Source organism: Colletotrichum fructicola, assembly GCF_000319635.2.
Source record: "Colletotrichum fructicola Nara gc5 chromosome Unknown KSG_Nara_v1_contig04, whole genome shotgun sequence".
In the NCBI taxonomy this organism is placed as follows: Eukaryota; Fungi; Ascomycota; class Sordariomycetes; order Glomerellales; family Glomerellaceae; genus Colletotrichum; species Colletotrichum fructicola.
This window is the reverse complement of record NW_027094054.1, coordinates 5,656,104-5,670,967: the sequence shown is the minus strand read 5'-3', so window position 1 is coordinate 5,670,967 and position 14,864 is coordinate 5,656,104. Positions and strand designations below refer to the sequence as shown.

General features: G+C 52.9%; 3 protein-coding genes across 3 annotated transcripts; 1 reads left to right on the top strand and 2 right to left on the bottom strand.

The window, feature by feature from the left end:
* Positions 1 to 607: 607 nt before the first annotated feature.
* CGGC5_v008442 (uncharacterized protein) lies at positions 608 to 2,109 on the bottom strand (the record flags this gene model as incomplete). Its single annotated transcript, XM_032027431.1, has 3 exons — positions 608 to 972; positions 1,025 to 1,760; positions 1,813 to 2,109. 3 exons carry the CDS (start codon positions 2,107 to 2,109, stop codon positions 608 to 610), a joined length of 1,398 nt encoding a protein of 465 aa, XP_031892124.1.
* Positions 2,110 to 5,802: 3,693 nt separating this feature from the next.
* Positions 5,803 to 6,934, top strand: CGGC5_v008441 (uncharacterized protein; the record flags this gene model as incomplete). The annotated part of the gene is made up of 3 exons (XM_032027419.1): positions 5,803 to 6,211; positions 6,272 to 6,816; positions 6,896 to 6,934. 3 exons carry the CDS (start codon positions 5,803 to 5,805, stop codon positions 6,932 to 6,934), a joined length of 993 nt encoding a protein of 330 aa, XP_031891769.1.
* Positions 6,935 to 8,974: 2,040 nt separating this feature from the next.
* On the bottom strand, positions 8,975 to 13,537 carry ARA1-2 (L-arabinose-responsive transcription regulator ARA1; the record flags this gene model as incomplete). Its single annotated transcript, XM_032027396.2, has 11 exons — positions 8,975 to 9,017; positions 9,068 to 9,278; positions 9,333 to 9,580; positions 9,634 to 9,839; positions 10,560 to 10,608; positions 10,660 to 11,077; positions 11,720 to 12,365; positions 12,419 to 12,532; positions 12,585 to 13,356; positions 13,408 to 13,420; positions 13,483 to 13,537. 11 exons carry the CDS (start codon positions 13,535 to 13,537, stop codon positions 8,975 to 8,977), a joined length of 2,775 nt encoding a protein of 924 aa, XP_031891763.2.
* Positions 13,538 to 14,864: the final 1,327 nt, after the last annotated feature.

Sequence of the window (14,864 nt, the reverse complement as noted above, 5' to 3'; positions counted from 1 at the left end):
ACCGAATTCTCGAGTGATTTTGAATTGGGATGATGAGGGCCCTTGAGTCCTTGGAAGATCGGGACGCAGTAATCGCAAAGCATCGCGACGAGACGCACAAACCTGCCGTGCCAAGCCGAAGGTCCAGATGCGGTCTTGGAGGATGATTGACCAACAATCCGCGAAAGAATTTTAGGAATTAGGCTGTTCTCATGCGGTGTGTCCTCCAGTGGAGACTTGGCAGCACTCATGACCGATAGCGCAAGGCAAGCTGCATGACAAGGGTGCGCGCCCTCCAATTCCGATATGCGGACGTCTGCTGCTTGCCTGATTTCATCCCGGTACGCTGGCCTAATTCGAAGGAGACCAAGCCCTACAACTTTCCGCAAGTCTAGGTAGATATGCCCTCTTAGTAATGTTAACAAGCTTTGCTTGACATTATCAATACTCGAGCCCGATAAGAATGATTGTGCTCCAAGCATAACTGATTAAATTCATGGCTGAGGATGACATCGATTTTACTCCTGCACCGGCAGTACACAGTAGTGCTGTGCTTCGAATTACAAGACTAACTGCGTTCCACCAATTCTGTTGCGAGGACTCGTCACCAAGTCGCCTGAGCGACCAACTAGAAGTACAAAAACAAGAAGCTGCATAGAGATGCGAAGCCGAGACCAAGAGATGGAGCCATACCACTCGCTGCATCAGGCTTTGCTGTTGAAGTGACGACAAAGCCTGGGGAGGTAGAGGTAGGCGAGGTATCATTCTGCTGCAGGATGTAGATCTCGCCAGTGCTGTCGGAAGTCATGAAGAGTCTGTTCTTGGAGTCCCAGGCGAGGCCAACTGGTCGGAAACATTGATCAGGGCATGCACTGAGATTCTTGTTGTACATGATGTTTTTGAGGGCATTAGTCGAGTCGCTGCTGGCAACAGGTTCACCCTTGGCAAACTCGACGGCGGTCAAGGCATAACCGACAGGTTCAGGACGGTTGTCTGCGAAATTGATCAGCACGCTGCTTGGTTATTCGGCGAGTGTCTAACTCACAGCTGCCGCGGAAGGACATGAAAGCGCGAGAGCCGTCCTTGGTAAACTTGAGGAAGACGGGAGAAGTATGCGATTGAAACGTCAACCGAGGAGCGATGTAGTTGTTATGGCAGCGAGTGTCATTCATGGTAGTGTTCTGTTCCATCGAGAACTGGTCCCCGACATGAAGAGAATCGTTGAGAGGGATGCTGGTGTCCCAAACGGCAAAGCAGCGGGGATATCCATAGTTTCCAGCTTCGGTCTCATTCGCAACTGTGCCAAGCAGGTTCAACTCTTCACCAGGATTGTTCGTGTGGATGTCAAAGCCGTTGCGGGTGATATCGTCAATAGAATTGTCCATCGCCCAAATCTTGCCCGTTGCGGGATCTTCGGCGACAGCAACGGCGTTTCGAATACCCCAGCCCAATAGCTTCCCATCGGTGTTGAAGTCGTAGGGATCGTCGCCTACCTTGCTCAGGTCGAAGGCCTTGACTTGGGCATGACCAGATGAAGTATCCAGAGCATCGACATCGAAGTTCTCATCGACACCACGGGAGACAACGAGCCAGTTCTTGGACGCCTGTGACATGACGAGGGTGCGTGTCGTCTGGTCATTATTCGCCATGTTGTCGACAACAACTGCAGGCTCTGTATTGACAGTGCCGGCCTGTTGATCGTAAGCCCATGCGAGTACCTGAGAGACCGAGGAAGCGTAGATAGTTTTGCCATCTTCAGAGAGAGCCATGCCATGGGTCAACTAGATGAAATGTCAGTGATTGGAATTTGATTCAAGTTGATGTTGGCCGTACGCGGGTATTATTGATCATGAGCTTGCTTTCGGCAAGCGTGAGACAAGTCCCGCCATTGTCCTTGAAGGTGACATGGTAAACGCCCACGGCGGCGTCGAGAACAAGCAGCGCGCCCTCGCCATCGATATGAATAGTCCGTGGCTTCTTATAACCATTCGCTACCAGCTGTGCTTGCCAGCCTGCGGCGACCTGAGGAGGCGTGTAGCTTGGTACGATCACGTCGGCGCACGTTTGCGCGGCGGCGGTCATAGCAGCAACAGCCGCAGCCACCAGGGCAATGTGTTGTAGACCCTTCATGACGAGCACTTGAAGCAGTCTGCGATTTGCTGCCCCGCCTTAGCTCAATAGATCCAGAGGCACTTGGGATTTGTAGACGGCGAAAGCCAAAGGACAGAGCTGCAGACGTGGGCGCAAGCTGGGCAACTGGAATCTCACGCGACGGGTAGCGAGGTCTCAACCGACAGGCTTTCAAGGTAAGCCAGCGCCAACTCCACTTAAAAAGACACTGGCAGAGGCTCGTCGATGTCCCCCTCTCCGCCAGGCAAGAGGTCGAGATGCCTGCGGGGAGACGATCCTGTGTGCCTCCTTGGAGCTTAGAGCTCTTTTAGCGCAATGAGGAACGGCGGCTGAGAGGCGGGCAACAGGCCATGACCCACGGGTTGGGGGATTGGCGAATGGTGCGCGGTGGTGGCCGATGACGGGCGAGCTTGTGCCTCTGAGATGCATCTCTGCCCATGTTAAACCCCTCGAGTCGTCCCATGGCATCGGAATTGCTTTTGTCGCTCGCTTCTTGGGATGGTGGCAGTGGCAGTCGAGCAGCGGCAGTTGGTGATGCCATCATGAAAATATGCCAAGAACGTGGGCTTGGAGCCGAAAGCCGTGCAGTTGAAACATCCCGATGCTGTGCCAGGTGGCCAGCAAAAAGACACTCCTGGAGCGGAACATGGCCGTCACTCCGCCCAGAGGATCGTGAGGGGCTGGGACCGATTCGGCGCGGGTGCAGGATGGCGGAAGGGCGGCTGGGCTGATTGGTGCATGCAATGGCGTTGCGGTTGCATTAAGCTGTCAGACTTGGGCGAGAAGACGCACATTTGCGGTCGAGATGGCAGCGGCGGGTACGATGTGGGGGAATAAGCATGCAAGACAGCATTAGCTGCATCTTGTTCGGTGGAAACGCGAGGGTCCCACGTCCCGATGGCGGCCGAACGAGGCAGGTCGCCGGTCGACTTTGAGGCTTTGGCCCTGGTGCCGACGACTGCGAGGAGGGGCATTGAGGATGACGACGAGGCTCCCGAGATTTGGTTTCGAGCTGAGGGGCCGATGCGAAGATGTTCCTGCGAATAGCGGGCGAGGACCTCATGGAAGAAACCTCAGAGACATCGTTAACAAGCGAGGGCGTCATCGCATGTCTCTCTGTCCTTTTGCGGCTGGGTGCAGCTGAATGTTTCGTGGCGCCAAATTAGGCTCACCGCCGCTGCTAGCCCGGGATGTCATTTGATGGTTCCTGAACGGTGTCTCGGCGGGTGTCTGGTAGCGTCCAAGGATGCGGGATCTTGTTCATGGAGGTTGATGGAGGTGGTGGTGGTGATGGCGACGGGAGGTGTCCGAGTTTGCTGGAGGTGACGAGGGGAAAAGTGTGTGTCCAGTGCATCAACGCATTGCAGGAAGGAGCAGCGGTGGGTGGCCCCTACCCGAAAAGTGTGGGAAGGAACACAGGGGCCATTCCTTCCGCTGTGTTGTGGCCGGCGCATTTCCATGTCCGTTTCTGTCGCTCAAACATCGCCAGATCCAATGCGCAAAATCTTCACTTTTACGGCACAGCATCCACATGGCCTGGATTAGCGAGCTGCTCGCCCAGATCGACAGTTCGATGGTCACAAAGCCAGGCCTGGCCGTTTGGCAACCAAGTCCCAAGGGAGCAGAGCCAAGAGCCAAGGGCCTTTTGTTTCTGGATTCCTTCTTCGCCCTCGAATTGACCAACCACCGAGTCGTCTCCTTTCACGCCGCGAGCCATCGCAATCGCAATCGCAATCATCCCACCTCTTCGAACTTCAGCCAAGTCAGTCAGCGTGTCGTGCAGCTGCCTCTGACACAGTTACGGGCATGCGATCCGGCTAGACTTTCCTGCGCGGTTACACAACCTGGTTCGTCCAGAGCGCAACCCCAGGGCATCCTCGACGTTCGCAATGATGGGATGAATCAATCATCAAGCGTCAATCGAGCAGATGGGCGTTTCCCCCCGCTGCCTGTCATCTCGAAATATCCCGAAACGTCCCTCAAGATCCCTTCCAGAAGCCACTTCGACGGTGCGGTACGAGCGTCAGTCCCATGTCATTGGTGACATTGCGCTAGGCGATCGCATCCCGAGGACGGCGGCGATGGCTTTGGAACGACCAGAAACAGCCCTCTGAAGACACTGAACCCAGGCAGACACCTTGTCGCCCTCGCTGATTTCGCGCAAGACATTGACTGCGCAGACTGCTTAGGGTGGAGGGCAGGGCTTGCTGGCCACCCCCGCATTCGAGTCTACCGCAATCCGTGGCCCCGACCCTATCGCCATGTTCCCTGTCGCCGTCGTATCGCCCCTCCATGCCGAATCCAAAGAGCCAATCCTTGGCGTTCCATTGCCTGTCGCCAGTCCCGGCTTGGGGGGCTTCAGTCGCTGTCTGCCCAGGAAAATGTGCGACTGGTGTTCGTCTGCGGCTTGCCCGAGCTAAAAATCAGCGCACAGGCTTTGGCGCGGCCTGGTTTGAGCTGCCAGATGGATGTCAAGAGTCAAGACACGAACACTCATTACAGCGAGACGAGATGAAAAGACTAAAGTGCATCGTTCAACATGCGGTGGACGGGACAAGACCGGCAATCAGTCACGACCACGGCAATGCGGCAATGGAAACGCAACGGTTCAACGGCGAGGTCTGCGGCGGCATCGCGCGAAGGGCTCTGATCATTCGTCTACATCGAACCGTCGACATGCCGTGAGACATGTGCCCAGAAACGCCAATACCGCATCGACAGGGGCATTCTAAGTTCGACCACCAGCACCCAAGAAATACCAAGAGCAATACTGGAGCTTGCCGAGACAACAACGTGCTCGTCGACTCGTCCAAGCCGTCCAAGCTCCCACCACAAGACCCCCGAGACCCTCTTGGTGCCTCTGAGCCCATTACTCAACCTATCACCAGCCTCCTTGGCAGTCTCCGCCCATTATCAACCGGTTGCCACGCTGCCGTGCCATGCCCGCGATTGTCTCTTGCCAAGCATGCGCCCTCACGCCCAGAATCCTCCTCATTGGTGCCGATGCCAGCGCCGCGCCTCGCCAAAGACCTTGGGAGCGGGACAGGCGGAGCACAAGAAGCAAGCCCATTCCACCCGATTCACTCCATTTCAGCGCCCATATGCCCACGGTAGCCCACCGCCGGCCATCACTATCGTCTGCTTCTTCTCTGCCAGTTTTTTTTCTCGCTGCTGCTACGGACACTGCTGCTGCCGCTCCCGCCAGCCACCCCAAGCACCCAAGCATCCAAAGCCCGAAGCCAAGAGAGCCTTTGCCTGCTTTGCCTAGCCTTGCTTGCTTAGAGCACGCAGTAATAGCTGCACGAGAGGGACAGGCCACCGCCAGATGCCTCTCCATTTTCCTTTCGTATGACGCGTTGCGAGTCCCCCAGCCGGCAACCATCCGCTCCTGCTGGGTCCCATCTCTCCGCTCCCTTGCTGCCGCTTATTATTTCAGGCCCAGCAAGGTACGGCTGCATTCTGTCCTAGGGGTTGTTCATCAGTCGATCTGCTCTGTTTTTTTTTTCTCCTCGGTCGTCGCTCCGTCTGTTAAGACGTCCCGTGTCGAGCTTCTTCACCATCCCCGATTCCTATTATTTTGCGACGGACGATAGACGGAATAGTGGCACGGCATACCACACGAAGGCCGAATGCCTCCTCCCCGAACACGACGTCTAAGCTCCTCCGGCCTTTGACCCACGCATAGTCCAGACCATGTTCTCAAATACACGACTCCTCCTGTCAGCACTCGCTGTGACAACATTACTTGCGACATCATCCGCCGTCGCCATCGAAGCTCGACAAGGCCCCGGCCCCGTCAACGAATGGATCACCGTCGATGAGGAAGGTCAACCGAAAACCATCACACCATCAGTCGTCACCAGCAATGGCGCTCGCACCACCCTCAGCCCGCCGCCGTACTCGCTTACCGGCAGCGTGTTCACCGTCACCGCGACCAACGGCGCTCTCACAACAAGCACCGGCGTGCCTCCGCCGCCGCAAGCCAGCAACACGTTAGGATTTGGAGGAGTATTTTCCGTATGCAACAACAACCCGGGCACCGACGCTCCCTTCTGCCAGCCGCGACGTGGTAGTACTCTGCACGTGGAGACAACGTACTACAGTAAGCTTAAATCAAGTCTGAGTCGCGGCCCCTCCCCCAACTAACCTTTTCTCCCTCTAGTCACCTGGGACACTACCTTCTTCGAGGACCCAAACACGCCAATTGGAATCGTCGGGTATGATGTCAGTAACACCGGAAATATGGATGCGGCACCCGCATTCTCCGTAACAAATATCCGCGGCGGCGACGGATGGGCGTATTGGACCCCACGCGTCGGCGATCTCGAAGAGAAAGACTCGAATAACATGACCCTCATCCTCATGTACAACGACCCCATCACAGACGAGCAGCAGAACGTCACCGGTCCCGTCTTCACCATCCGCCCAGCACTCGACATCGACGGCAGCTCCAGCTCAAGTCCGAACCTAGTCGCCATCATACTCCCCGTCATCCTCATCACCCTAGCAATCGTCGGCGTAATGCTCTGGCTATGCTTCCGCCGACGCCGCCGTCACGCGGCCGCCGCTGCCGCAGCAGCAGCAAAATACCACGAAACCGTCGCTGGTCCGCCAAAAAGCCGCGGACTGAAGAACGACGCGAATATCCAACTCGAACCAACGAGTCCACCGCCCCACTCGCCCGGGCGGAATGTTTTCCAGGAGGAGGTGCGTAGGCAGGAACGGGAACGAACTTAAAACTACTTCTTTTGGGAACTGCAATGACTGATGGTAATGACTTCAAAAGGCCCTGTCCGATGAGAAACGTCGCCATCGGACGTCATGAGACTCGCGCGGTGACGTCTTTCCAGCGATGTTCTTTTTACAACAATACCCTTATGGGGGGAGATAATGACCAAATATCACGAATCAAAATATGGACGCTATGCGTCCCCCTTCAACGTTCAACTTCAACGTTCAACTTCAACGCTCCCATGGCCGTGAGTCTCGGATGATGTATGCATGTCAAGAGAAGCCAACCCACACCAGCGACTCGAGTTGAGCATTTCGAACCCCAGCTCAACGATCAAAGTAAAAAGTGATTGAGGACCCTCAACTGCATTTGCCCAGCGAAACATATGCAGCAATGTCGTAGGTTTTGAGGTCCAAATTTACAAGACGCAAGAAACGAGCCGAACTTCGTGGATTACACACTGATATTGACCTTCCATCAACGTGCAATGACCGATAGCCGCTCTGCGTAGCGCTCCTCTGGCCCCTTGCCTCTGAAGTTGTCAATCCTGTCCCGGCAGTATAATCACATTTGACCGCACATTACTCCGATGCGAAGATCTAAACGTTCAAATAATTCGCTACCCGGTCCTTCGTGTTGATCATACATTCGAATGCCTGATGAAAACATTCTGTGTCGTATCAGAGCTGAGGCCTGAAACTCGAACTTCGGGCCTGTAGCATCAGCATTGCTGCCATCCGGAGCCTCAGACTTTCATAACGACCTACGTAGTGACAATTCCACTCAGCGGTCTACGGGCGCGCCAGCAATTAAACAATACCGCCGACACTAGAGCTAAGCTCCAGTTGAGTAAACTGCATGCACTCAGCTGATGTTGTAATACCTCGCTTGTCGACCTAGCCGCCAATTTACTCCATGATCCCATCCAAGTAAGCCATGTAGAATTCGAATAGCCCACATTCTGACCCCGCTTTGTCGACATCCTCATCTTCAACTCGGAGGTCAACCCCCAGGCGTTTGATCTCTCTCAAATTGTCTTTTGTCAGGGGTTGCGGTTCGTTCAGCTCTTCTAAAACTTGAGCCATTCTTTCTTTCCAATATGTCCTCAGGAATTCAGAAAAGCTGCAGCTCATTTCCACAAGCTTGGCTTCGAATTCGGGTAGCAGTTCATGCAGGATCTCAATCGCCCGCGAGTCTTCTTCCAAGAACTCTTGAATATCTTCGTCGTCGATGTCTCGCCGTACGCCGTAGCGGACACAGCAAGTGTGATGAATTGAGAGGGCCTCGAATGTGGCCATTCGCACCGCCATTGACTTGAAGTCCTCTGGCACATCCAAATTGCCATCTAAAACTGGCGCCATCAGATTTGAAAGGCGATCCAGTGATTTTTTCCAGTTATTGTTGTCGAACCAAAAGTTTTTGACCATCTGTTTGCATGTCATGGAATACGGGTGGCAGCCATTACCCGTACATTCGCATATGCATTCGTCTTCGAACGGGAAGTCATGAGACAGCCGTATGTGTGCTATGATATCGAACATTATCGGATAATTATCTTTGATGCTCGTGGGACTGTCGAGAGTCGCGAAGATTCTGTGCGTAGCCGTAAATCCAGCTACGGAGCCTGGATCCTGACGAGTTGAATCCGCACTCATTTTGACGAGGTTCATAAACGTCATTAGTGAGTGAGTGTGCAACGATGGCGTTATTCCATTATTATCCGGTTGATCGAATTCTCTGAAACCATGGGAATGAGCCATGTTCAGAAAATGGGTCGTATCCGGGTCGATCCATAAAGTGCTGATCAGGTGGTACAGTGACCACCGATTCAGGCTGTCGTCAGGATCCACAACTTGTGTCTGAAGCCGCTGCGGCACTGGAATACCCCGTCTCTCCAATGCTTTGACCACTTCTTCAGTTTGTATGTCGAGTCTCGTCTTTTCTGAGATCCCGAAATCCTTGATCTCTGTCGGGGAAAGCCTACCCATTGCCAGGTACGCCAATTCCTCCCGCCGCCTTTTTAAATGGCTAAAGACTGCTTCTTGAGCCCGCAATGATGCCGTCTGAACCATGCAAAGCAGGTCATGGTCGAGTTTCATCAAGCAGCCTGCCTCTAAGAGCACCACCACGTTATCAGCACACACGCATGTGCGAGGGCATCTTGCTGACAAAGACACTGAACACATCTCTGTACTCCAGTTTAGGGCGTGACAAAGCACCGATAACCTCTGGCAGTTATCATCTTGTAGAATCTGCGATCCCCAGTGGAAGAAAACAAGCTGCATCCCCTGGGTCCAGCAAGTAAGCAACTCCAAAGCTGCGCAGCCGAACGTGTCAGTTTCCCAAAGTGTGGCCCTCGCAGTATCCTTTTTCAAGATTTCGACCAATTTTACTTCGTTCTTTTGTATGATTGCTGTGTGTAGTTCATTTCCATACCCTATTAAAAACGTTCAGTTGCCTTCCACGAGTATTGATGCAGACGGACACATACATTCTGTCATTCCGGGAAGTGCACGAGCTACCTCACGGAAGAACTTCATGTTGATGGAGTTGGCACCGTATCGGTGGGAAGCTGCGTAATCGGATATCACGGAAGTATCATCCGGCATGAGGAATTGGTAGTCCAACGCCACTGATGCGAAGCCGGTACCTTTGTAGGAGTGGGTATTAGAACCTTTGGAATACTCGTCCAATTTTAACCGGAAAGCGGACCATTTGAATAAGCTATGAAAAGGAAGCCTACCAAACCTGATTAGTATACACATGTTAGTCGGCTACCTATCCTTACTCACTCGTTCATTTTCTCGTCTGGCTGATCTCTGGGCACGCCGATAGCCACAAGATACTCCAGGAAAGGCCTCAACTTCCACAACCCACTTGCAGATTGCATGCCTGATCCATTAGTGGCAGCATAGAGTAAACTCCCATCGTCAATGTCGACATCAAGTGGTGATGCCTTACCGCTTTTGAACATCCATCGGAGGGTTTGCAGGCCTTTCTGTAAAACAAGGGAGAAGCTTTCGTCATCCAGTCTAGTCGAATATTTAATCACATTGATAATACGAAACGCCGGCGTGTGATTGCAGATGAAATTTATCCTGAGCGACGGACATATACTGAATCCTCCCGCTCCAGACGTCGATGACATTGAAAACGTAATCGCTGTAGACATGAGGGTTCGAAATGCTTTCGTTGATATGCAGAACGACCAACTTTTCTGCGACCCTACTCCCGCAAGTGGACAATCAGGTGCGTGTACTTTCTCCGCAAGACTTTCTGCAGTAACGAAAGCTGAACTGAATCCCCGTTTGATTTGTTTCCTCATCCGTCGTGGTTTACATCGACAACTAAACATGCTGTCCATAGTCGACCTGCTTTCGCGGGCAGTTTGCAATGAGCCTGACGATTGTTGGTCGATACCAGCTTCTCTACACGCGAGGCGCAAGGCATCTGGTTTAGTCAAAACCCGCCTCAAGACGATTTGGAAGTCAGAAGAAACAAGCGCAGAAACGATCTCTTCAATTCGGTTCTCCATGCGAGTGAAATGGAGAGACGACGCTTCCATGTGCTGCTGTGCCTGTGGGACGAATGTATCAAGCGATAGACTCAATTGTGAAAAGCCATCGGAAAGCTTTCCCTCGATCGCGAGGTCACAGTCAGTCGAAGCTTGCTGTAAGTTATCGAGCTTGGCATTCAGTTCGCTTCTCGTTGTCGTTACCTCGTCTCCAATGCTTCGAGTAACATTGACAGTCTCGATAGATATCGCACTGAACGCTGTTAGTTCATCATTCCTCGTGACAGTTCCACATACGACGTACAGCTGAGTTGCCTGGATAGCAGACTGCAACGCTTTATTTGCCTCTAACAGCTGACTTTCCAGGCGATCGAGATGACCTCGTCGGAACGGATACGTCACCCGATTTGTGCGGTCTTTGATCCATTCTGAGATGGATTTGGAAGAGTCGTCATTCCCTCTTACTTCATCGACGAACGTGCGTAAGGCCGCGAGCTCTGCGTTTGCAGCCATCATGGCTTGCTCGATAGCTGTGTCATGTCCCCTCGACGCTGCTGCAATGTTGTTTCGCATCGCTTGTATCTGATCCACTGCTCCTTGCAAGGACTGGCATAGCCGAGAAGCTGAGGCGATTTCATCCTTGTGTCCCTTGATTCCGTCGAGGTATTTGGTGATCCCCGAACAGACCTGAAGACCCAAGGACACCACGCCGACGACTGTCCCTAATAATTCGGCCATCGCACATGGGGATGAGTCGCGCGAGCTGCTGAGGAATTGAAATGACTGGGGTCCCAACCCAGCGATGGTCACGCCCTTCGGTCGAATTCGAGAAAAACTTGGAGAATCTTAGTGGAAGCGTCAAAAAGAAAAACAGATGGGAGATGGGAAAGAAGAGCAAAACGACAGAATCTGCCTCACCATTCCAACCACAAGATCAGGCTGGCGAATGAGAGCCTATGCCAATGTAGGTAGGCGGGGTAGCTATCATGCAGATGCACTGCCCGCAAGGCATAGTGGTTCGCCCGGGTGCGTCGCACAAGTCGGTCGTGTCCTTCTCTGATTGAACATTTAACTGCCAATGAGGCGACTCTCCATGGGCATCCCAGTCACGAAGTCGACGGAATCAGCCTTTGCGGTGCTCTAAGCCATGGTATCACGGTGGATGAGCAGTCCTCTGAAACCAAACATTACATATTACTTGATGGTGCTTTTAGTGCAATCTCTTCAGCCTAATATTATGCCATGCAACATGCCTCCTGTAGTTCTGGCCCATGTGCCCATCTCACGCCCTGTTAAGCCGTTTCCGCTTCCCCCGGCCCATCGTTGAAGAACAGTCCCCTGCGCCTGTTCAATGTTGACCATACCTTGCCTTCTTCCAATCTCCAAAAACACTGATTTCGCTAGTCCCTGATCATGATCCGTCACGGCCTCGCATGCAGCCACGTATAAAGGCCACAAGAGCGCGTTTGCGGGTCCCCCAGAGGCGATGACCGCCATGCAGCTCTCTAGAGACAAATGAGTGTTCTTCTGAACTTCGGGATGGCTGATCGGGTAACCATAGACAGTCCGGTGTAGATAAACCAGGGCGCTATGGCGGTAGGCTTGAGCGTTATGAACCATCGCCTCAAGATGTTGGTGCTGGGCGTTCCCATCTTCCTCCAGAGACATCAAAATGTTGCTCGGGTCGACGGATGGTTGCCAGCTTTGAAGGGCCTTCTCTGTCGATTTTGTTATTGACTCGTATTCGACCCTGAGAACGGCTGCTTTGGTCCCTTGATTGGCTGCGACGGCTGCTTCAAGATCCTCCTTCAGCGACATTGCGATGCTGAGACGGTACAATACTGGCCATAGGTCGCCCACTAGCCCCATGAAAGGATCCGCGTGGGTGGTGTCGTTGGGCTTCGAGGAGGTCATGACTGCTAACGGGTATGTGTAGTCTGACACCGACACTGCTGAAACGGGACTCATCCCAAGTGATAAGGAAGAGATCACATCATAGTAGTGAAAGGCCTTTGTGTGTTGTCAGTTAAGCACCTCTCATGGGGGCCGCCATGTCTCCGCACCTTCTCCAGAAAACAGACTGCAGTACTTCGTTCGGACTCGGGGATGGAGCTGATGACCAGAAACGCTGCTTTCAAGTGTCCGACGAACATGTCAGGGGCATTAGATGACGTGAGCTAGGAAGTCAGCTACAATCCTCCCAAGTTCAAGCACAAGTGCCGCACTCACTGCCTCATAATATGCCAACAGCATAACGGTTGCCAGAACCTCCTCATGCTGGCATTTCCATTGCACCAACTCAAAAGCACCCTTCGCCGCCAAAGCTCTGTACTCGGACGAGTGTCTAGACTCATAGACGCCAGTATGCTCCAAGTGACCACAGGCAAAAGCACAGATCGCATAGAAGACAGGTGAGTTGTCGTAGGCAAGAGGTAGGATGAGGTCCTGAAAAGAGTTGTGCGGTTGTTCAACAAAGACGATAAGCGGCGACAGGGTGCTGCAGAAGTGATGCAAAAGCTTTCGACTTTGTGAGTCTGTTGTCAGGTCGGAGAATATTGAGAAGGGTAGCTCAAGTGACAGTGACATGGGGTCTACTGAGCCAGATCGGGCTGATACTGAATCGTCGAAGATGCTGTTGGTGAGGATTGAGCAAACCTCTGACTCGCTGCTGTTTCCAAAAGTGTCGAACAACTCCATTGACTCGTCTAAGTCCATGTTGCAGGAGTTTACGTCCAGCTGCGGAGAGACCGTGAGGTCAATGGTCTCTTCAGGTGGACGGCTGGGAATTGGTTTTGTGACTGCGAAAGTGTGGATGAACCCCTCCTCCGGCTTGAGTTCTCTTCCCGCGAACATATTTCGAGCCTTCTTGAACGACGGTGACGTTCTTTTGGTAGTCTTCGACCGCTTCGGCTCAACGACTTCATACGTGCAACTCAGGCCCTTGAGAGAGCAACGTGTGCACTCGGGCTTGCGCTCGCAACATTTCTTCCGCGCTTCTCTGCTGTACATTGATTAGACCATTGTTTAATCGGATAGGTCAACAGCAGCATACCATGATATACAACCTGGTGACCATGTTAGTTACTGATTCTTGAACCCGATGTCTGGCTTCTTGTAAGATGTTTACCTGTTTTTGTTCTTTGTCTGCGGACATTGGGTGGTAGAGATTTGGAGACCAACATGGCCACAGAAGATCTTCAGGAAAAGCTGAGCCACATCAAGCCCTAGCTTGGAAGCCAAGGTATGACATGAAACCAAATAGAGAGTCCAAATAAAGGTGCCCTGACTAGTCCATGGGCGGCGTACTAACGGTTCGTTTTGAACACTCTCTCACTCATTCGAGCTATAGAAGACGTCGTAGTCGGGAACAAGGATGGCATTCAAACTAGATTGATCCCATGATCTTCACTTTCGGGACTCGATATTGCGAGGCCATGTGGGCGCCATGTGGCAAGCCCAGCTGAACTAGACATCAGATGGAGGTGAGAGAGAGCTTACCCCTCCTCAGCCACAAATTGGGATTTACACGCATCCTTGGGCTCTAACCTCCCAAAAGCAGGCAAAGATCGTCGTCGTTTCGTCAGTATCGGGTCTGCAGAAGCTCATGTTGGTGGTACAGCGTGCGGTGGAATACTCCTTCTATGCTCCTTCATGGGAAGTCACGTCCGAGAGAGGCGCTAAAACGGTCTGTAATACCGTGCCTGAACAAAGCTCATGCATAAGCTTTGCCCCGTAAGAAGATTAAGCTGGGAAACAAAAACCGGATTCTCCTCTCTGGCCTTTCCTATCTTGTGCTCAAACACGCCCGAAAGGTGTTTAGCTCAGGCCGTTGAGCGGTCGGCACTGCAGTACCCCACAAGTTCCATGGGTATTTTGACAAGCATGAACATGGCGTCAACATCGGAGACGCCAATTGACGTGACAGCTCTGAGATTACCATCGGAACTGGGGCAATGCGGGGAACCACACGATCTCACCCCCAACTCTCACCTGTAACACGGGTGTATCCGTCCCTGTAGGCAACAATCATGTAGCGGCCAATCACGCAGCATCCTCCGTAAAGACGTTGAGATACGGGGTGGACGGCCACGTCTACCCCAGCTTCGAACCCCGCAAGCCGGTGTTTGCCATTATTCCATACGCCCGGTCGAGAAGGAAGACTAGCAGGGAACGGACGCCTGGCCAGTAGGAGGCTCAAAACCCGGCGCGAAGGTTCAGTAAGATTGTTGAAACATGGGTCTCATTGGGCAGACTGGACTCCAACAGAGGCCGTGTCTGCGACCAAGACAACCTGTCACCGGGCATAAGGAGCCCTGCTAAGGTGTGGCTCAACATGGAGGCACGCTTTGAGCTCCCCCGGGGCCCGAAGGGATCTTTGGTGGCTGAACAAGAAAGACAAGAGGTAATAGATCTTCAAAATGCCGTTGCATTCTGATCTTTGTTCCACTGTGGCACTGGGATTTCAGTGGCTACTCGGAGGTCCCGATGAAATCTTTGAACAGAAGCAAG